This window comes from Phyllostomus discolor, chromosome X, assembly GCF_004126475.2.
Source record: "Phyllostomus discolor isolate MPI-MPIP mPhyDis1 chromosome X, mPhyDis1.pri.v3, whole genome shotgun sequence".
Taxonomy (NCBI): domain Eukaryota; kingdom Metazoa; phylum Chordata; class Mammalia; order Chiroptera; family Phyllostomidae; genus Phyllostomus; species Phyllostomus discolor.
Genome location: NC_050198.1, coordinates 17,734,337 through 17,757,756, shown reverse-complemented (window position 1 = coordinate 17,757,756; position 23,420 = coordinate 17,734,337). Strand labels below are relative to the sequence as shown.

General features: G+C 37.2%; 1 protein-coding gene across 1 annotated transcript in view; it reads left to right on the top strand.

The window, feature by feature from the left end:
- Positions 1-23,420, top strand: part of DMD (dystrophin) — a 1,951,120-nt gene that overhangs the window by 682,597 nt on the left and 1,245,103 nt on the right. Inside the window, exons 20-22 of the mRNA XM_036016633.1 lie at positions 3,723-3,964; positions 11,090-11,270; positions 22,368-22,513. Of these exons, the coding sequence (XP_035872526.1) occupies positions 3,723-3,964; positions 11,090-11,270; positions 22,368-22,513 (569 nt within the window). The remainder of the gene's footprint in view (positions 1-3,722; positions 3,965-11,089; positions 11,271-22,367; positions 22,514-23,420) is intronic.

Genomic DNA, 23,420 nt, shown 5'->3' with positions numbered 1-23,420 from the left:
ACCCTATCGGATTCTGCCACAGGAGCCATTTTTCTTAGAGTGGTTTATAGTTTGGGACACTTCAGACTGTAGCTGTGCAGGAAGCATATTCACACATGAATTAAACAATATTTACATACAGATCCCTTTATAACAGGATGTTTGATTCTCTGGGATCCACATCATACTGTGTCAGTGACACCCAGAAATCTCTGCTTTTAATTTTTGGCACGGATTTTTAAAAAAAGATTTTATTTATTCATTTTTAGAGGAGAGAAACATCAATGTGTGGTTGCCTCTCACATGCCCTGTACTGGGGACCTGGCCCACAACCCAGGCATGTGCCCTGACTGGGAATCAAACTGTGAACCCTTTGGTTCACAGCCTGTGCTCAATCCACTGAGCTACACCAGCAAGGGCATGGCACAGATTTATCATTTTAATTTCAAATGACTAGAGATGTATGACCAAACATTCCAAGATTCTCTACTAAACTTATGAATTCATCCATTGCCGATACATTTCTTTTGAAAATTTATACATGCACATTTGAAAGATCTGGTCACTTTTCTTGTGTCCTACGTGTTGTGTTCTTTTCTTCAGTTCTTCATATTAACATTGACTAATATTTATTGGTTGCCTGGTGCATGTCAGACTTTGTGTGACTACTTCACACATGTTAAGTCAGAACACTCATGGGTATCCTATGATATCAATTCCTTTTTATGTTCAGTTCATGGATGAAAAACATGAGACCCAATGAAATTAAATAACTGAATCCAGTTCACCTATCTGGTACACAAGGTCACATTTGAACTTAGATCTACCTAATACCAGAACTCCAACTGTGAAGTTCTCCACCCTTCTGACTACCTTCACCATTTATCTTAATATGGAGAGCCTTCTTTTACCTATTACTATGTTTTAATTACCTGTATTCAATTATAAAGATCAATATGCTAATAAGTAGAAAGTGCTGCATTTTGTAGTGGATTTGTACAAAAGTCACTTTTCTCATTTATTTTAATTCCTCTTACAGTGATGCCATCTGAACACTTTTGAGGGCCCCAAAAATTGAGCTGATAGTTTTGGGCAATGACCAAAAAAGACTCATTAAATTTAAATACCACAGAAACTACTGATAATTTATTATAGTTTGATTTCTGTTTTTCTGATTAAATTAATCTGTATATTATTCATACTGAAAATTAAGTTATGATTTTATTTTTCCAAACACTATGGGGTTTTTGTATGGTTGGTCTCTGTCTGCTACAGTGAGATATTTCTCTCTGTATATCCTGATCATTTAGATAAAGGTTAAATAAGACAATCCAGCATCAGTTCATCAGTCCCTTTAATTTGCTTTAGCATCTCTTATTTGCCTCTCTTGGACTTGAACTACCATGGACTTCCTTCTTCTAAGTGCTCATTCAAGTTTAACGTATGCTGAAAATATTTCTCCTAAACATCTGATCATTAAAAAAATTTTTTTAATCCTCACCCGCGGACATGCTGCTTGATTTTACAGACAGGTGAAGGGAGGGACTATAGGAGGGAGAGAAACATCAATGTGAGAGAGAAACATAGATCAGCTGCATTTTGCACATGCCCCAACTGGGGATCGAACTCGAAACCCAGGCATTTTCTCTGACCGTGAATCCAACCCATGACCCTTTGGTTAATGGGACAAGGCTCCAACCAACTGAGCCACACTGGCCAAGGCAGCATCTGACCATTTAGATTTGTGGCACATTTTTATTCATTATCTAACAATTTAAACTCTTCCCCTGTATATTTTTAAATTATTTTCTTTCATTTTCCAGCAATAATGTTAACTTTTTATTGTAATTTTTTTTCCTCAAGCCTAGTGCCTATGTGACTCGAATTTTGGATTCTTCTTTTATACTCTGTAACAAACATGATGATCTTTTTACAACTATAGTTACTTAGTGGCATCTTGCCAAACATATTTTGGTACCATTCTTGGTCATTGCTCAAAACCAAATAATTACAGTGTATCACACCACACATCCTGATGTTTCTATAAAACCAATAAAAAAAAACACCAGGAGGAAATTAGAAGAATATTTAGCTCCAGCAAACCATGGGCTGCCTCTTCTGGCTGTATATATGGCAATATGCATATGTTATCTTTTACACTTTATTTTGAAAGTTACTTTTCTTTGAAAATATATCAGCTGAAGAAGGAAGGACAGATTGTTACCGGAAATACTTGCAAAGTTTGTTTTCTCCAGTGTCATCCCTGGTAGTGTCAAACTTTGAAGGTAGTGAAGTTACAGTTGTGTTTCACACGAATTGGCAGATGTGGTTTGGCAGCATAACATAATTACAACAAAGCGAAAATTACAGTATCAGAGCAACAGAACATAATATAGTTGTTGAATTTAATTCCAAAATATTTGGTCTTTAGAAAAACTGAAGTGCATGTGCAAATTAGCAAAACCACTGGTCTTATGTGGCTAGAGATTGTCTTTAGATTTCTTAATAACTCACTTGATTAACAACTAAATTATCTTTACTCCAGAAAGTGGAGTCAATGGATAGTCATGAAAGTAGATTCTCCTAGACAACTTGGTCTTCACAAAATCACTTTACCCCTTAAATATTTTAATGTAGAGGGAAAATCTTATAGTGAGTTTATGATCCCTTTTGAGATACCTATGGATCTGTTTAAGAAGAGGAAACTCAAATATTAGCATTTCAAAAATATCAGAATTATCTGTGCTACATAGCTTTAATATTTATCTTTATATAATGTAATTAATTAAGCACATTATTATAGAAACACGTGTATGTGTTTATTTTTAAACACGTGTTTGTGTGCACAGATATCTAAATTTTGTGAACTAACTTTAGAGAATGAATATTTTAACACATAACATTGCATAATATTGCTTTCATAGTATGTATAGGATAATATATACCAGGATTGGCATTAGTCAGATATCACTTTATGAGAAAGTTTCAATAAGTTAATATATGTTAAAACACAGCATATTCCCTAACACACAGTATGGTCTCCAGAAGACTAAATGTCATGATGTTTTTATGTTTCCAAAATGTTGCCCTTGATAGATGTTTTCTTCTGCCTTGGTATTTCTATAGATGATTTTAAAACTTTCATTTACGCACATGGAAATGATATGTAAATAATATGAAAGCTTTTTTTCATATTACAAAGATTATTTTTCCTAGTGCTTGTTTTACTTCTTTGGAAGACTGTGTGCTTTTTTCTGGCTTTCTGTAGCAGAATCAGCATTCCCGATTTTTGATACCCTCTTTCTTAAAACAATTCAAATAACATTTCACCTAATTTTCAAACTGTTTTAAAAAATAAAAGTGTAACTTAGTTTTTGGAGGTGCATTTTAATAATATACATGGTATTGAACATTTATCTGGAAACATCCAAAAGAGGATTTGCCCACAGTCAGTCTTCCACTCTCCATCAGAACTTCAACCATATTTATTTGGATTTAAAGTTCTTCTGTTACACATCTTATGTGTTCTTATTTATTATTTTATTACATTCATATTTTCGATAAGATGCAGAATTGGCAAATAGAAATCATCTTCAGTACTTTTACTTATTGATCAGCAAATAAAAGTTTTGTTTGTAATCATTCATCTGATGAATACTTTTAAACTGGAGACGCATTGCTCTTCAGATAATGTCTTTCAGCCCGTGGCTTAGTGAAGAGCTTTTCCAATTCTTTCTTTCTAGAGGGTCTCAATGCTGACAGCATCAAACAAGCCTCAGAACAGCTGAACAGCCGGTGGAACGAGTTCTGCCAATTGCTAAGTGATAGACTTAACTGGCTGGAGTATCAGAACAGCATCATCACTTTCTATAATCAGCTGCAACAATTGGAGCACATGACAACCACTGCTGACAACTGGTTGAAAACCCAGCCCACCGCCACCTTAGAGCCCACAGCGATTAAAAGCCAGTTAAAAATGTGTAAGGTAAGAATCGTTCCTCTTATTTGGAGCATGGGCAACAGGAATTTCTTGGCAAGTTCCAGAGGAATAGCAAATTATTTCATAAAAAAGCATCCCTTGAAGGATTTTGAATTAAACATAGTAAAGATCAAAATATAAGCACAGAAAATCATTTTGATAAAGTACATGTATTCACTTTTATTTTCTGATTTTTTTCCTGTCATTTTTTTTTTCAAGTGGAGTTGTGCCAGTTAGGTACTAGGCTTGTTGGGCAGGGGAGGTCACTTTGTAAATTAAAGAAAGAAAATTGGTTTAAATAGGTGGTACATGGATGCCTGAATCATTAAAAAATGGTTACACGTGGCTCATTGATTTTGTCAGTTTGCAAATGGAGAGGCAGTTTTGGAGTATTGAACCATGTGTGTCCAATGATAAATGGCCAGTAAATTGGAGGTTTTCTTGACAGCGCATGTGCTCAGAGGAAAACCCATTGGCATGCTGAAGCAATGGCACCCACACAAACACATGCAGCTGATATCTGTACAATCATATATCTGAGGAAGATCTTGAAAACTGGCATACCATTCAAAGTAGGATAATTTGAGGGAAGTTTCTTTACAAAAATATTTTATCAATGTGCTTTGAGTATGGAGGAACCCCGGGGGATAGTGCAGTGACCCAGCATCAGAGCTGTTCCCAGACTTTGGACAGAAAGGATCGGGGAGAGAGAAGTGAGAGAAACCCAGAAGGAGGGAGTCAGATGCCTGCTGTAAAGACAACTCAATACCATCACGGGAACGGAGCCAGAAAAATAGCCCCTCTAACTCTGCTCTCCCCTCTGCCTCCAGAATCTGAGCAGGGCTGCCCACTGACTAAACTGAATCAGAAGGTAGAGGACAAGGAGTTGTAGTCAATAAATGTCATTCTCCTGAGTCACAAGAGAAGGGTGGGCAGTGGCTCTGGAGGGACAAACAAGATACAAAGCACGAACGGGCCTGAGGAGGAGATTAAAAAAACACTCCTGCAAGTATAAGAAAACAAGAGACATAATCACGTAAATCGCTTGAACTTTTGACTTAGTTACCATGAGTTACATACTTTTCATGGGAAGTGGGGAATTGATGAGACAATAGATCAAAAGGTTCCCAGGGTGAACTTTGATGATAGTCCGAGATGGCTGTGTTTAATCTAAAAATCAGTTGGTGCGGGTTCATCTGCATACTTTGAAAATCATGGTAGATAGTGAGAGATGAGAGATAGAGAAGTGACAGGGTAGCTTTGGAGATGGTGTTCAACCCACAAAGTGATGGGAAACTAAAGGTATTTTGAAAGGGAACACCACTTAGGACTTGATTCTTCAAATATTGGACCTATAGCTTTACTAGGAAGTAAGTAAACCCAGGAAATATATTTTTGGATAAAGTATATAGTACAGAAAGGCATTTAGTTTATTAGGCAAATATGCAAATCTAGGGCATTTTTATGTTTAGACACATGTTGCTTTTAAAGGCTAGAATCCACAACTTTTCTTTTCCCCTGTGAATCAGTGAAATACTCCACCTACATTGTTTCTTGCAACAAAAACCTGATGATGTTACTTTAATCTGTTTCATGAGATTCAGATATTGAAAGTAATAATAACATCTACAAAAATTCATGCATCTGTAAAATAAATATTCAATGTCTCTAATGTGGCCAAGAATCATACAAACTATTAGCTGGTTTGGGCTGCCATAACAATTACCATAGACTGCATGGCTGAAACAAGAGAAATTCATTTTCTCACAGTTCTTGAGAATGGAAGGTCCAAGATCAAGGTCTGGCAGGGTTCAACTTCTGGCGAGAATTCTCCTCCTGCCTGTAGACAGCGGCCTTCTCACCATGTCCTCATGTGACCTTTCATAGGTACATGTGTATGGAGGGAGAGAAATCTCTGTTTCTTCTTCTTTTTTAAAAGGGTATTTATTTATTTTTAGAAAGTAGGGAAGGGAGAAAGAGAGGGAGAGAAATATCAGTTGGTTGCCTCTTGTATGTGCCCTGACCAGGGACCCAAACCCGCATCCGCAGCATGTGCCCTGATTGGGAATTGAACTAATGACCTTTTGCTTTGCTTGTGGGATGACACCCAACCAACTGAGCTCCATCTGTCAGGGCTTAAGGCCACTATGCGATCAGATAAGGACACCGCACTTATGACCTCGTTTAACTGTCCTAAAAGCATTATTACCAAATACAGTCACATTGTGGGTTACAGCATCAGCTTTTAAATTTGGGGGCATATAATGCAGTCCATAATGATCTGACCCTGCCCCTCATTTGTGTCCCCCTCATATGCTAGGAACCCCAGAGGTCCAAAAGTCACAACCTATTCCAGCATCAACTCTAAAGTCTGAAGTCCAAAGTCTCATCTAAATGTCATTTAAATCTGATGTGGGTGAGACTCAAAGTGCGATGCATCTTGAGACAGAATTCCCTTCTTGTGAACCTGTGACAGCGGACATGTTGCGTGCTTCCATAATACAATGGTGGGATGGGCAGAGGACAGAGTTTCCATTCCATAAGGAGGGAGAATAGGGGAAAGGAAGGACTGACAAGTTTTAAGCAAGTCCAAAAACCAGCAAGGCAGACTCCATTAGATCTGAAGGCTGGAGAGTAATCCTCTTTGGCTTGATGCCCTGTCTTCCAGTCCTGCTGGGGTCGAGGTTCTACCATTAGGACCCACTAGAGCAGTGGCCACTGAAGTTTTGGGAAAATCAGAGTGTGCATTCGTTGACCCCGCCCCCATAGTGTTTAGCTGCAGTGGGGGAAAGATACATTATATGTGTGATTACATCAGTAGACGTAAAATTACCACTGGGACAAATACCTTAAACAAAGGTATAGGGTTCCGAGAGAATGTTTAACAGGGAAAACCTGACGTAGACAGAGCCGCCAAGGGCAGCTTCTCTGAGGCCAGTGCATTTCAGTTAAGGCTTTTTAGGGTGAGTTGAAATTAAGAACAGCTGGGCAAGAGGTGTCAGGCAGAGAAGGAACATGGTGGGGGGAAGTGCTAAGGACCAAGAAGTGAAAGAAGGTCAATATGAATGGTGGACACAGAGGGTCAGGCGTCAGATGAAAGATGAAAGACAGGCGTGTAGGAGACAGCAAAGGCGCTTGGGGTATGTTAGGACCTTGATCTTTATCTGAGGAGCAAATGGGCATCACTGGAGTGTCGTATATCTTACATATTCTCTCCAGGTGAGGGGGGTCATCCTAGGTGAAATGATTTCTTCTAAGTTCAGCCACACAGTTTCAGTTTATAATGACACAATTCCATCCCTCTTCATCACCCCTTACTCTTTTTCTGTGCCCCATTGATTTCTGTGAATTTGATGAATCACCTCAGGTGAAATATTTAGCAGGCTACGCTCAGTGTCATTCACACAGCAGTTCAGATTCTACTATTTGGCTATGATTAATGATAGGTAAATAAATTATTCCATCCTGTTTGTCAATGCATTCTGTTATTTGAATTTTTTTTTTAAAGATTAGAGTGCAAATTTAGCTCCAAATGTAATACTTGCCAGAATTGGTTCTTAAAATGTTAGGGGCTAAAGAGCCCTTGAGGAATGGGAAGAAATCCATGGATCTTTTCTTGAGAAAGATAAAAAGGTTTTCTTCCTGAGATAAACATGTAATTTGAAAGGACAAACAGACTCAGGGAAGATGCCTTACTCTGGAGGACCAACTGCACTAAGGCCCTTTTACCAAAAAGTTAGTAATTGTTAACATCTTTTAAATGTTAACTGTTTTGGTCCAAATTTACTCTCAGAACTTTAAGGTCTTAACTGAACATTTACCCAAACGTTTAACTAGTTGCAAAGTCCCCTTTGTTTTGCAGAACACACTCCACTGTGCCCTAGGCTCCTTCTATAGGTCCCGGAACAGGAAGGGTGACTCAGGCCCTCCCTCTGGCCAAATGTAAATCAGTTTCTTAACTGATTCACAGCAGAGGTCAGTGCTGCCCTGGGTGAGCTTGCTGTACAAAGAGCACATCTGTCATTCTATACTCCAAGCACAGAGCATTGCCCTTTACCTCTTGTCTTATTCTTCCTCATGGATATGTACTTACCTTCTAGAACTTCACTGAGAGGCTTTGTGTTTAAAAGAGAGAGATGGCTCACCTGTCCATTTATCTAAATATCTTGCATCTTCATCTACAAAAAAAATTCCATTGTCAGTGATCATCCTACCCGAATCAACCATACTGTTATAACCACATGGAAATGATATTCATATCTTCTAAAACTCTTAACCAGTGACATTGCCTATTAAGTAGCCTTGCTACTATGAAAGGGTTTACTTGATACATTTATTTTATTCATACATAACACAAAACTTGCTCGCTCCAAAACGCTATGCATGTATCCCCCCAAAACAACTTTATTTTATTTTATTCTTTTACTTTTCACTTTGATTTCCAGGAAGCTCAGGGTTATATTTAGTTCATAATTACAGTAATATTTTCAATTTTCCCCTCCTTCTAATTGGTTTCTCATCCAGTCTTTAATTTTTAATTACCCTGCTTTTAACATTTTAAATGGTAAAAAAAATCCCGAACTGCTTTTTTTTTTTCCTAAAGGTAGCATAAGAATAAATTATGAGTAAGCAGCCATGGTAATAACACTTTTAAAAAGAGCATTTTGCAATTTGTTCAAGTTCAGTTTATGTAGGTATTGGATACATATGAATTGCTACTCCACTGGAAATGAAAGGCTATGAAAACATTTCTCTCAAGAACAGCACTGTTCAAAAGAAATACGCACGCCATACATTCGAGTCACATATGTAATTTTAAATTTTCTAGAAGTGACATTAATAAAGGAAAGAGAAACAGTTAAGTGCATTTCAAGGATGTATTTCATTTAACTTGGCATGTCTGTTACAGAACAAACAAGGGGGGGCCTGGGACGATGTACTATTACTGAAAGAAGCCCCCAGGTCCGTTATGTCCGCCGTCTATAGGAAACATGTCTCTCAATGCCAGAGATTCATGAAAAGGAAAGGAAATGTTTATTTAATGCTATACAGACTTAAAGTAGTGACCTAATGTCTTCATCGAAATCCTAAAGCCCCTCAAAACACCCACAAATATACACAGTCCTTCCTTACCCCTTTGCCCAGTCTGGGGTACTGTATCTCAGGAAAGGAAATAGAAGTCCTTGGCTCAGGCAGCCCCCGGTTCTTCCCAGTAATCCATCTTGGCTCAGAGACCTTCCTCGGTACTCAGCACCCTCAGCTGTGTCGCTGGGATCTCTGCTAAAGCCGGGTGGTGGTTCCCACTACTAATGCTGTGGGGGTCCCCACCCTGGCAAAGGCACATGGTCCTCTCTTCCCCCAGGGCCATGAGAGTCCCTACTCAGCCAAAACCGCGTGGTTCTCTCTCCAATGGCTGCCGAGTCTGGGTTTAAATCCCCGCGCCAATCTTCCTCTGCAGCCCCATTCCCAACTCCTACCACACTCGGCCTCACATGCCAGAACTCATATCCTTCCAGCTTTACTGGGCTGCCATCATGAGTCTGGGCAGGTGTGGCCCCATGTCATGGAGCCAATCATCTCCAAGCTCCCACGCAGGCATTGTAACTCGGGGGACCTGCCCCCCAGTTATATCTTGTGGGGAAATTACTTCCATTTCCCTGGCTCAGAGCATGGCCACAGCTATTTAACATATCTATGTAACCAGTCAAAGGTTATAGATACGTTAAATGACCACACCAGAGGGTAGCTGCAAGGCTGTCGATATGTGAAACAGCTCTCAATGGCCCTGCTGCATGTGTCCCTTCCCCCAACCCACACCTGGGGAGGGGGGTGAGGACATCCTAAAATCTCCTGGACACCTTGAGTTCTGGACCCCATTTCAAATGCCCATTTGGGGTCCCTTCTCTTGGCTGCACCCTGTAACATATCCAAAATATTATTTCAACATTTAGTACTATTTAAAACTGTCCATGAGAATCAGTGTTTGTATATTTTTATTCTAAATCTTCAGAATTGTGTTTCACAATGGCAGCACATCGAAACCCTCCTGAGCACATTTCAGGTGCTCAGTGGCCACAGGTGACTGGTGACAACTGTATTGGACAGCACAGCAGAGTGTCCATATGCTGTTACCTTTCAAATCATGGCACGGCACTCTTTTTTTCTTCCCGTTTTAATCTTAACCTGAGGATATGTTTATTGACTTTAGAGATGGAGGGAGGGAGGGAGGCAGAGGGAGAGAGAGAGAAACGGAAACATCCATGTGAGAAGCATCGATTGGGTGCCTCCTGTATGTGCCCGAAGTGGGGATCAAACCTAAAACCTAGGTATGTGCCCTGACTGGGGATTGAACCCTCACCCTTTTGGTTTACAGAATGATGCTCCAACCAACTGAGCCACCCTGCTGGGGCAACCAGGGTACTCTTGAAAAATAAAGGACTAATATGAATAATTATGCCAGGGCAGCAAGAGAAAAGCAACCAGTCATCCTAAACAAAACAATAGCAATTGCCGGTGTAGTCAGGAGAAAAATGAGACCATACAAAAGATAGATAATTATAGACATGAATATGTGTGTATATAGATTAATATTACATCAAATAAAAATGCAATTGATGCAATTTATATATATAAACATACATTTGTAATTTAATATAATATTAGATATGTGAATATATGTAGATTTGTATAACTTATATTCTACACAAATGAATTTAAAGCAAAGTAAATATTGTTCATGAGATGAATAGAATTTGAAGGAAAGACCTACAATTTCAAGATAACAGCCGTGCAGAGGAACATCCACATTTGATTTATGGAAAGAGTATAAGGTCATTCATGGCACTTTTCACCTGTACACATTCATGCCCATTAATGCTCTAAATGATGTCATTTTGGAACTTAAATGCAGTTCTATGTGATGATATCTATTGAATGGAGAGTCCAGGTATTGTTAAATTGCTGACCTGTGCTCAAGGCTTACTTAAGCCATCATGGATGCTTTTTATCAATTTTTTTTATAAGAGTATTAAGCTAAGCTGGCATTGGGGCCTTTGAACACCTTCCTTTGCAAAATGTGATGTTTGCGAAGGGAAAATGCTATTTATTTTAATACTCTACATTATGGTACAGGATGAAGTCAGCAGGCTGTCAGCTCTTCAGCCTCAAATCGAGCGATTAAAAATTCAAAATGTAGCCCTGAAAGAGAAAGGGCAAGGGCCGATGTTCCTGGACGCAGACTTTGTGGCCTTCACGAATCATTTTAACCAAGTCTTTGCTGATGTGCAAGCCCGAGAAAAAGAGCTACAGACAAGTAAGTAAAAACATTTAAAATGGCTAACTTGATACTTTACAAATAAGTTATTGATCAAAAAAAGAGATGAACTAACACAAAAGAATAATTTGAACTAACATGAAAGAATAATTTCTATTAAATGAACGATTCTCCCTACAGCCTGTAGTAACAAGCAGTGAAATACTATTGTGGGAAAATATATGTTGTATTTCCTTTTCTTTCCCCTTCCCCCATAACAATTTCATGACTATGAGGAGCAAATACAGCATTTGTTTCATATAGGCATAACTTCTCCTTGGTGGGTTGCAACTTTTACAATAATTTTTTTTCACATTAATGGAAATAAAAGAGTAGTTGAAGCCTTATTAGTGGGTTGTCATTAAGTTCAGCTTGCTTGATGCACAGGCTATTTAGCTGAGCATCTTATTTTACTTCTGTCAATGTATGTGAAGATGATTATAGCTGGAGCATACATGTGGCAACTGAAATCCAGCAAAGGAGAAATTATTGTTTGGGCTGCATTTATCTATTGATTTACTTTAACTATACAATATCCTCTCTTCCTCGTTTAATGATAGAATTTAAGAATGGAACATTGTGCAAATGTTCCATTTGACTAGCAGATTTTGCAGAATGTCTCTTATGCTAATTATTTTAATATATAGTACCTGATCCAAAATATCCGTATTCATCAGCTTGCTTTTTAAGGCAAAAATCCCTTTGACAGCAAGGTTTATAAACACTTTTAAGCCCTAGTAAATGAGATTTGGGTTTCCATGTGTATATGTATATATATGCACAGACAAAGGATTCTAGAGTAAAATTGGATTTTAAGGCATTACAATAAAAATGTTTCTAAATGTCTTCCCCAAATTTGTTATGAGAAGCACAAGAATATGTTTGTTTTCTACCAAAAATTTAATTAGTTGGAAAACACTTTTAAATTGTCTTTCTTTGTAAATATCCAAGGAATTTACCACATAACTTGTCTAGTATTACATGAAGTAATTTCCTGAGGAATTACATGAAAGTGATATACATAAAGCTTTCCCCACTTTCCTAGAATTTTATTTTTAGTTTTGGTGAGGTCATGGAATGAACTGAATAAAGCGAAAGCTAAATGCATATTTTTTCTTTTATTTCAAACTCCTTTTTGCTGAGGGCTTTATTTTCCTGATAGGGAAGCAGATAGTACAACTTGGCAATAATGTCAGCTCCCTCTACTGGATTTCAATATACTTGTTGCTGGGCCTCTCTAAAACCAATTGGGGAAAAGCTTGTGAATGTCCTAAATTTTCAAACTTGACCTATTTAGCAATAATGAATTTTTCTTGTCATAAAATCCATAGCCTCCTTTAACTTCAAGTACGTTTTAATGGTGATACTGTAACTGGTGGGAAAAAGAGCTTATTCACTGGGAATATTTTTTAATTTACACGTACCTATTAATTATATTAAGGTTCAATATTTTTTCTGTTTATTTTAAAGATGTTCAGAATGTTGATGTTTGATAACTGAGATTCGACTATGTTACAGCAGTATAAATATATAGCAATATATACTCTTTATCCATACAGACATCAATCTGCTCATATTATGTTTTCTCTCTTTTTACCTTCCATACACATGATTCTTTACAAAGCTGCCAAATGTTTTTACTCCATTTATCCATAAATAAGAATGTGCTCCCTTCTACTTTACTTACCAATATATCAGTAGCAATTTTACACACTCTTAGAAAACTTGTCTTGATTAATTAATAATTATTAATTAAATGGGGATTATATATGAATGATAAATTATACAATTTACATATGTATAATTTACATTATGTGTGTTATACATTATTTAATTTCCTCTTTGCTTTTTTCTTTACTTCTGTTCTCACTATGAAACAAAGCCTTGACTTTTTAAGTGTACTTTCAATGGTGAAGATTGGTATTAGGGACAGGTGATCGGTACCTGACAAAAATAATATAAAAAATAATATTAAAAGATAAAATCAATCCTATATTCATAGTTATTTTTATTCTACCAAGAACATTGTAATACATTATCTTTCTTAGTCCTTAGAGAGCAACCCGTTGAGAACATGTGTTGTTATCCCTGCATCACAAGTCCAGTAAAACCTCGGTTCTCGAACATCTTGGTTCTTGAACAGTTCAGTTCTTGACCAGCCTGTTTACAGAAACAAAACTTCGGGTCTCAGTTCCCTACCTGGCAACCCTTTCATGCCGATGCCTGCGTGATCAGTCACGTGTCTCTCGGGTGACAAAGGAGATGCAGTTTGCGAACAAACCGCTTCTCGAACAATTTTCTGGAATGAATGAAATTCAAGAACCGAGGTTCCTCTGTATGTGTATAGGGGTGGGCAATAGTAGTCTTACAGTCATTCATGTGAAAAATAATACAGTAATGAATAAATAATAATACAAAAAGAAACTCTGTGTTACGCGCACTCACAACTCTAAACCTACTTTTGCTCACCGCTGTGTGTGAGAATATGTACTAGAGCACAACTCCTTTTCAATTAAACTTTTTTAATCCTTGACACAGACTCATGTATATCAGAAAATACAGCACTTAATTCCACACTGTTTGAAAATTATCGCCTTATCTCTCCTACTCTCTCCTTTGCTCTGTTCTTTTTTCTGTCTTCTCTGAAGCCCCTCTCCCTTTTAAGTCAATTGGATAAAACAGGAGAGATTTTAAAACAAAAGACACAGAAAACTTTTTTGTCACACTTCCCTTCTACAATTTTAGATGTCAATTTGACCACACTTTATCATTGCCATCCTTCTTATAGCTGTAGTGAGGGGCTGGAGATTAATGGGATGTTCTGTTAACCTTGCAAGATAAACAGCAATGCACATAAGTCGCCCTTAGAATCTACTTTTCCAATAATCCACAACAGTGCTTTCAACCCTGCAGTCATTTATTAATTTATTCATTGTAATTCTATATGATGCATTTCCCTAATCATAAAACATTAGGAAGGTATTTATATTTTTGGGTCATGCTTTAGCAACAGGAGAGTAATACTCATCATAAGACTATTTTGAGATAAATGTCAGATATTTATACGCAAGATGTGGCTGAATGTTGAATCTTCAGACCATTGTTTTCATGGACCCTGGCTGAGCCAAATGATATCAGTAGGACTCTCGTGATCTTTTAAGCTAGTAAGTTATTAAATTGGATATGTTTATTGTCTTCTTGCTGTCAGTGAAGAGAAAATGATCAGTTGGCTTATTCATCTTGATGGCTACAGAAAAGGAAGGCAGCGAATCTCTGTAGACGGAGTAGGACTAGTTCTGCTTCTCCACTGGGATCAAAGGGCAGCACCCACAAACCTTTCATTGACCAATAGGTAGCATGGCTCTATCCAGTTTGCTCTTGGGTGCATTTGACTTCTGCACCAGACTTGTTTTTCTTTTTACTCCGAAAAAAAAAATGAGGAGACCTTCCTGAGTACTCTCAATTGTTTCTGGTTTAAATGAGATAAACTGTGGGGTTTATAATCACTATTCAGCTACCACAAGATAAATCATGTTGGCTAATGAGTGCTTTTTTATAGAGAGAGGGAAACTAAATGAGGAAAGGTACCCTTGGTTTGAAATTTATATTACAGACAAAAGTCGCGCATTTCTCCGCAGCCCAGACGTACCCGCTAAGCCCTGGATGTATGTGCATACTTCCTTAACTGTTCTATTTTGTTGTGTCAGGCCATCACAAATACATCAAATCCCAAAATGGTAAACTTGTGGTGGGTGGCTCCACAGCCAACAATCATCTCCTCTTTGGCCCTTCCAATGTCAGGGACCTCAGAATCATGCTTGACAGTCTCTGTCCCTCACCCACACCCTCTCCCATCCAGTCAGCAAACCTATATATTTTTATCTCCTGCAAAACTCTCACATCCAAATGGCTTTTCATATTTATTGCCATTGTATTAGTCCAAGATGCTGTGGTTTCTTGCCTGGATCACTAATTTGTCTCTCCGCATCCATCCTTGACACAGTAATCTATTTTCTACATTTCGGCCAGAACAATTTTTCTTAAGGGCTATCTAACCACATTGTTTTGTGTGTGTAATACCTTCAACGATTTATTTTTGTTCTTAGTTTAAAGGCACCTAAAACACCCTGTCTAATGTGGGTGTTGCCTGTGTCTGGTAACAGCCTCATTCAGGCTTAATTTCTGTGTATTTCATATTGACTTTTCATTTCCCAAAAGTGACATGATATTACCCACCTCACAGAGCCTGGGTATGTTCTCCCAGGAGTCTCAGAATAGCTAAATTTTTTACTGTTTGGTTAGTTGATTGATTGATCAGAGAGAGACAGAGAAAGTTGTTCCACTTATCTGTCCATTCCCCACATTCATTATGGTTGATTCTTGTATGTGCCCTGACTGGGGATGGAACCCTCAACTTTGGCCAGTTGGGATGGCACTCTAACCAACTGAGCTATCCAGCCAGGGCTGGAATCGCTAATTCTTATTGCTTCATGCCTTTTCCCAGAAGTTAATCCTTATGAGCTCCCAGTCTATATATGATGTTCCTATTATGTACTGCCATAGCATTCTGTATTTCCCTTTTATAAATTTAATTATAATTTGATCAAAACAGTATTACAATATTGCCTGACTCCATGAGTAAAGTGTGAAATCAGAGAATTCAAGGACTCTATATTCTTTAATATCACATCTCTAAAAGGCATCATAGAGGCTAAAAATTATTTAAAAATAAGTATTGAAAATTAGTAAATAGTATATATAATACATTAAATATACACAATTATTTCTCATATTATGTGTGTGTATGTGTGTATAGGGCCTAAGGAACTTGAGAGACAGAGAGAGATGTGTGTGTATAAGCACATTTTTCATACAGTGGTGCTCATATAACCATAGAAACATAAACTACCATCTAACATTTCTGGATATAATAAAAATCATCACTTTATCAATTTTACTTTAAAAATTCCAAAATGACAGGATTTAGAACATGATTTTTTTTTCAAAAAAGTTCTAGGAGAAAATCAAAACACACACAAATATATACTCTTTATAATATGAGGTACATATAAATCTTCTTTACTATTTGTTAATTTTAAGCCAGACTGACACACTTTAAATTCAGAAATTAATTATGCTAGGAAAAAAATCACTGTAATTAAAGAAATTCTACATTGGCAGTCCAGAAACCATGAAGTGAGAAATGAGAAGAGAGGTAAATGATAAGAAAGTCAATTTAAGTCATTCAGAGTTTAGAAGGCTACATGGGAACTACAAATATTCATAGATGGGATCAGAAGTGTCTAAATTCTCCAGTTAAATTCTTTCTCCTCTTGTTTAGGGTCTAGGCTTCCGCAAACACTGGCTTTTCCTATTTACATAGCTCAGGGTTACACTATGCAACTTACAGTTCTTCATTCAACAAACATGGACTCCTTGCATGGAACTGTGCTTGTTATTGGGGATAGATCACTGAGCTGAAATCATAGGCTCCTTGCTCTCATCATGCTTGAAATCCAGGGAAAGGGACAGCCATTGATAATGTAATCAAATTGGTGCTTTTATAATTATCATCTGAGATAAGTGCTTAGATGGAGAAGGCCAAGGCCAAGGCCCTGAAACTAAATAAAGGGAACTTACTCCATAAGATCTGGATAGAATTATATTAGTTAATGGAAGAAAATAGGCCTAATTTGTTATTTAATAATTTAGAATGTTTTATTGTTCATTTTCTTTCTGGATTGAGAGACTTTTCTTTTTTGCTGGCTTGTGCTGAAAGTCAATGGATTTTTAAAATTTATAGCTTTTTAAAACCTAGCTGGTTTATGTGTCTACTACCTACCTACCTACCACCTACCTATTTACATACCTGTCTGCCTATCTATCTCCTTTCTTCCCTCCCTCTCTTGGTCTATACATAGGTGGATGCTGAGTTTTGAGCACTATACACTATTATAACATATACTTATGTGTTAAGTAACTTTTATACAAAGTCTGTCCAAAAGGTATCCAGCCATGTAATATGAAAAATAGAGGCATTTATTGAAAAGGATACAAGATACAAGAAATGTTGTATATAGGACAATGATGCCTCAGGCCCCTTCAAAGTAGGCACCTTGGGACCTCACACAGTTCTCCCAATCTCCTTCAGCTGCCCCATTATATGTTCCTGAATCTCATCAAACATCTGAAATCTCTTCCCTTTCAAAGGTGATTTTAGTTTTGGGAAAAGGCAGATGTCACAGAATGCCAAATCTGGGCCATAGAGGGCCTGAGTCACCTTGGTGATTTGATGTTTGGCCAAAAAACTGCACAAGACGTGATGCATGAGCTAGTGTGTTCGTTTTGATGAAGCTGCCAATCACCAGTTGCCCATAGCTGTGGCCTTCTGAATCATCCAAATAGTTTCCACAGAGGAATGGTCAAGCTTGATGCAAAATTTGATGCAGATTCGTTACTCTACTCAGTCTTTTTGAATGTGATGGCCACACAGTACACATGCTCACTCAACAGTGTCCACCGCCCCCACTGACTGACTAGTACAGTGAAGTTGTCATTGTTCACGCATGCGCATTCCAGTCAACTCTCCTTGGCTGCCAGGTTACATCGATGTTGTGCAAACTGTTCTCGTTATATTGACAATGACTAGACTTTTTCTGGACAGACCTTGTATTTCTATAATGCTCATGCTAGTGATAAGGTGACAAAACTGTAACTCTTTATTTCCTGTCATTCAGTGTAGGTACAGTTTAACCTTTCCTCAGGATGCTACTAATGCCGTCATCCTCAAGATAACTTAAACACTTTCCCAAATACATGGTTAGATATTCTGTGCAATATGATAAACCATCCCTTCACAATAAAGCAAAAAATAAAGATTTTAACTGACCACAAATTATTTTTTAATATTCAAACCCTGTTTACATAAACCTAAAATTGAAGAAATAAAGTACTGATCTTTGTGATGATATTTCCTGTTGTTGTTATTGTTATTATTATTGTTATTATTATTTAATTTTTGGTCTGATCAAGATTCTGTTTTCAGGATGAAGTGTAAACTAACTTTTAAATTCACAGTGTGTGAGAGAATATTAATATGTATGCATTGTGTGTGTTCACAGGTGGATGCACGTTTGTGCATAGTGTGCGTGTGTGCATGTTTGTAAATCTTCATAAAGCAAGGTCTTGGCTCTGACTATGGATCTGGTTCTATAGAATGTCAAATTAGCTCAGGAAAGCCCACTATTCCCTTTGAATGAAAGAACATGAGTCTTTTTTCAGGTTTGTTCCCTCCCTAGCAAGGCCGTTTCCCTTTCTATTGAGTTTAAAACTCGTAACAATTTGTACTTGGCGCTGAATGTGTCTCCATCACATTCCTGCTGTGTCACGGCTGCCTTCTAGCTAATAATAAGAGGAAATATGCTATGTACCCAGCAGTAGACAAAGGAATCAGCAAACAGAGAATAATTTAGAATAAAATCTAGCATCTTATTATGGTCAACCAGGGCCCCCTCCCCCCATCATAGTTCCCAAAGACTGCCCCCTCTCGTCCACCCACACTCTTGCTACACTTGCCTCCTTGCCATGCTCCTGCATTGCTAGAATTGCTCCCGCCTCTGAACTGTCACGCTGGTTACCCCTCTCCCGGAAAACCTTGCTTCTCACTATTCTCATTGGCTCCCCACTTCACTTTTTAAAGTCTCCAGTCAAGTTATACTTCCACAGAGAGGCCTTTTTATTCACTCTCTGGTCACCTCCACTCCTTTTTATTGTAGTCACTTTAATTTTTGTAATTATTGAATGTTTGTATTATATTCAGAGTTTCTATAACATGGAAATTGTTAAAATATTGAAAAATAGGAATCCTGAATACTGAACTTGAGAAATAGAATATTGTGAAAAGTGTGGCTATCCTTTGGTACCCTTCTTCAGATCCTGTTCCTCCCCTGTGCCCACCCTTGCCATCATGCAGACCACCTGCTTGTCTGTTCTCAGTGCCATTCTCGGCTCTTCCCATGAAAATGACACTTCCTAGGATCCTTATTTTAAAATTGGCTACCTGCCTGGTTCCATCAGTGGTAGGTGCTTGCAGGCTATTGAGGGTAAGAAGAGAGACGTGAGAATATTTGCTTCTGCTCTCATTGTTTCAGGATGCATCTCTATCAGTGGCTGATAATGATCCTTCTAAGATTCTAGCTCCGCCTAGAAACAGCATTGTTCAGGCATGCTACCTTCCCAAAGGGCAGCTCCCTGCAGGTTGATCCAGGCGGCCCAAATAAATGGTTCCTGGTCCACCACCTCTCACCTCTTCCCTTTGTCCCTGCAACCTTGGGGATGGCTGTGGCTTCCTGGTATTGCTAATGCACTGAGGGCCTCCCGCCTCTTCTGTAGGTCTTCATTTACTCCAACATTTTTATATCTAATTCTCTATCTAAAATCCCTTTGATGCCATTACCTGGAAGGTTCTCCCCCCTCATACCTTATTTTTTCTTCCCTGCCATGTATTTCTATTGGTCATTACAATGTCTTTCTTTGTTTATTCATTCATTTCCCGACTCACCAGTTAGATTTGAAGCATCGTAAAAGTCTAGGCTTTGCTTTTGAAACTTCTGCTTCTTGTATGCTGGTGCTCGGAGCACTGAATAAATCCTGGCCAAACGAAGTGATAATAAATGACCTCAATTAATTTCTCAAAAGCATCAGCATCCCCAGTTTGATAAATGAGGTCCAGGATACTAAAATGTTCAGTAATTTGCCGAAGCTAGTAAGTGGGAAGCCAGTTCCAAAGCAGACTTGTTCATCGTCCTGCTATACAGCCTCTTTCTGCAAGAACAGAATGGAGAAGCAGTCCTGTTAGATGTTCACGAAAACTTGTTTAACTTTTTCTAATAAGTAACTCCAATATCTTTATCAACTCTTTCTATACTTCTCTCTCCCTCTGGACATGTATACATCATCTGGAGAAAATTGGATCGATTTTGTATCACCTCTGGCAAGCTCCTAATAATGTTTGTCCTGGCCGCTGCCACAAGGGAAACAAGCACTGGTTTTCATTATGCACATGTTCAAGTTTAATTAAGCTGAACTTTGTGCAGTTTAAAATCCATCCAACATACACCCTTGTCTCTACGCATAGACCCCTCTGTTTCTAGATCACTGGCTCTGATGCCTTCTCCAACAAAACTCTTGGCTTCCTCGTAATTAAATACTCCTTTGCTCCACTTCTATTCATGAGATTCCTCTTTACTTTTGTTTATGACTGATTATCTAGCATTCAAATAAATGTACCTAGTCAATAGAGAGAGAAACACATTATTTATATGAAGGAAAATAGCGAGGTTTAAAGTACCATAGAGATTTTTCAACATGAAATCAGAAGTGCTCAGATTAAAGAAAGCCTATTAAGGTGAATTTGGGTATGAACTCTCAAATACATAAAAGCACATTGAGTAAAATTCTCAGTTGGCATTTCTAACATACTCTCTAAAAACACCTTTACCATCCGAAAACCCCATTAAAGAGCATGCAAAGAACTTTCCTATATTCCTCTCATTTGGTGTAAAAGGAATTGACATAGACAAGTGAAACTCATATTCTATCTACTAAAAATAAAATGTAAAATAGCCAATAATACTGCAGTTACTATGTATGGTGCCAGGTGGGTAATAGCCTTACCAGGGGAATCACTTCATAAATTATATAAATATCTAACCATTATGTTGTAACACCTGATAATAATAATATAAAATGTCAACTGTAATTGAAAACTAAAAATGTAAAAAGAAATAAAGTGGTTTAAATAATGCCATTTGATACAGTGACTTGAACTAGTATTTTGCACCATGATTTTCTCCAGGAAAATTCTCAGCCATTGTATCTTTAAATATGGCTTCTTCCTCATTGTCTCTCTCTGTCTTTCTGGAATACATTTGTTAAACCATTTTTCTGTGTTTTCTTTTATTCTCTCTGTTATACTAACCTATCCTCTTGTGTCCCCATGCTTCATTTCAAATATATATTTTTGGTCTGTCTGCAGATCTACTAATTTTCTGTTTAGCGTTGTCTAATCTTCTTTTAAACCCATTCATTGTGTTAGTAATTTTTACTTATTGCATGTTTTACTTCTAGATATTCTTTTTTATTCTCCTTAAAATCTGTTATGTCATTTTTATGATTTATAGTTTTTTGCCAAAATTCTTACCCTTGTTAATCTCCTTGAATATGATCAATATAGTTACTTAATTCATATATAGTATATATATATATGTGTATGTGTGTATATGCACATATAAATTATGTATATGCATTTATGACACATATATCAGATGGTGAACACACAATACAATATGTAGATGATGTATTATGGAATTGTACACCTGAAACCTGTATAATTTTATTAACCAATGTCACCCCAATAAGCTCAATACAAATTAAAAAAAAAACCTTATAGATAGAGACAGCAGTACGGTGATTACCAAAGAGAAAGTGGGGTGGAGGGAAGGAAGAGGGTAAAGGAAGGACAAATGGTGATGGAAGGAGACTTGACTTAGGGTGGTGAACACACAGTACAGTGTATATATAGATGATGTGTTGTAAATTGTGCACCTGAAACCTATATAATTTTATTAACCAATATCACCTCAATAAATTCAATAAAAATTAAAAAAATAGCAAGGACTGTGGATAATAGTACTTTTTTCCACAAAGGGAAGTGATAACACTGGAGGGAACTAGCCTTCAAAGTCAGTTGTACATGGAGTATACTCATTTTCTGCAATTTCCATCTGTGTTACCATTGGCAAGTTCCTCAGCCTCTTTATTTCTCCATCTCCTCACCTTACAAATCAATTTAACAATGCAAACCTTACAAGGCTGATGGGGGATTTCGGTGTAATAGATGCATAGTTTCTGTCAAAATATCAGACACGTCAAAGGAATATGGCTTCTGCATAATCCTATTCTCATCAGTCTTTTCAGGTTTTTACATTTTGTTAATATTTATAATTAGTGAAATAACTGAGTTTTCCAACAACATAGGAAAGCATAGTGACAAAGCTTAAAATGATTAAATGATTCTTTTTTTCCTTTGTGCTGAAGTCGTTGACACTTTGCCGCCCATGCGCTATCAGGAGACCATGGGTACCATCCTGACGTGGATCCAGCAGTCAGAAACCAAACTCTCTATACCTCAGGTTACCGTCACTGAGTATGAAATCATGGAGCAGAGACTCGGGGAGTTACAGGTCTGTGAGCATTTGACTCTTATACAGTACAGCACATATCCTATCTACCAAGCAATCTCATTGGAGTAACCTTAAAATAATATTAGAATGAAAACAATCGTGGCAAGTGCAATGGTTCACCAGTTGTAAAAATGAAGATAAGACTTTAAAAATGCAATACATTATACATTTGTGTCTAGAAGATAAAAATACCATCTTTAAGGACAATGATATGGGCTACTTATGAAGTATGTTTTTTTCTCAGTGTGCATTTTAGGCACATTTTGATTACTATAAAAACTATGGTTTTATTTCTTTCCCTTTGCCTGCTGACTTATTAATACCTCTCGTATTTCCAAATGGAAAGAGGTAAAATCCATATAGTTATAAAATTAGATTTAATTTAAATGTCAGTTTTATGTAATATTGCGGTTAGTCATTTCAAATCTAATAACTGTGTTTTTACAGATTTATATTGGGAAATATTAAATACTTTTATAGTAGATAAAAGAAGTAATCTACAAGAGACTTTTGAATATTTTTCCTCCTCTCTCTGAAAAGTCTGTGTTGTATATCCAGTCACATTTTATTTTTTAAGATGTGAAAACATACTCATTAGTTATATTTTATAATGAAATCATATATCTGTATTTTGAGACCTAAATTGAGAAAAAAGGTTAAAACTTTAACTTTGTATATCAAGAGTTCTTTCTTTGAGCATTAAAGTTTCTTAAAATAGTAATTTCAGAAGTATTTGCTCCAATACACATAATACATAAAAAACAAAAAATGTTTCCCAGTGCATATTGTCCTGTTTTAGACTGACTGTTTTCCTCTACTGTAACTCCAAAAACACTTTAACTGTTTAATCTTTTTTGTTTTTCTCTTGTTTTTAATACTTGGAGTGATTCCAAAGTTTACTTTGAAC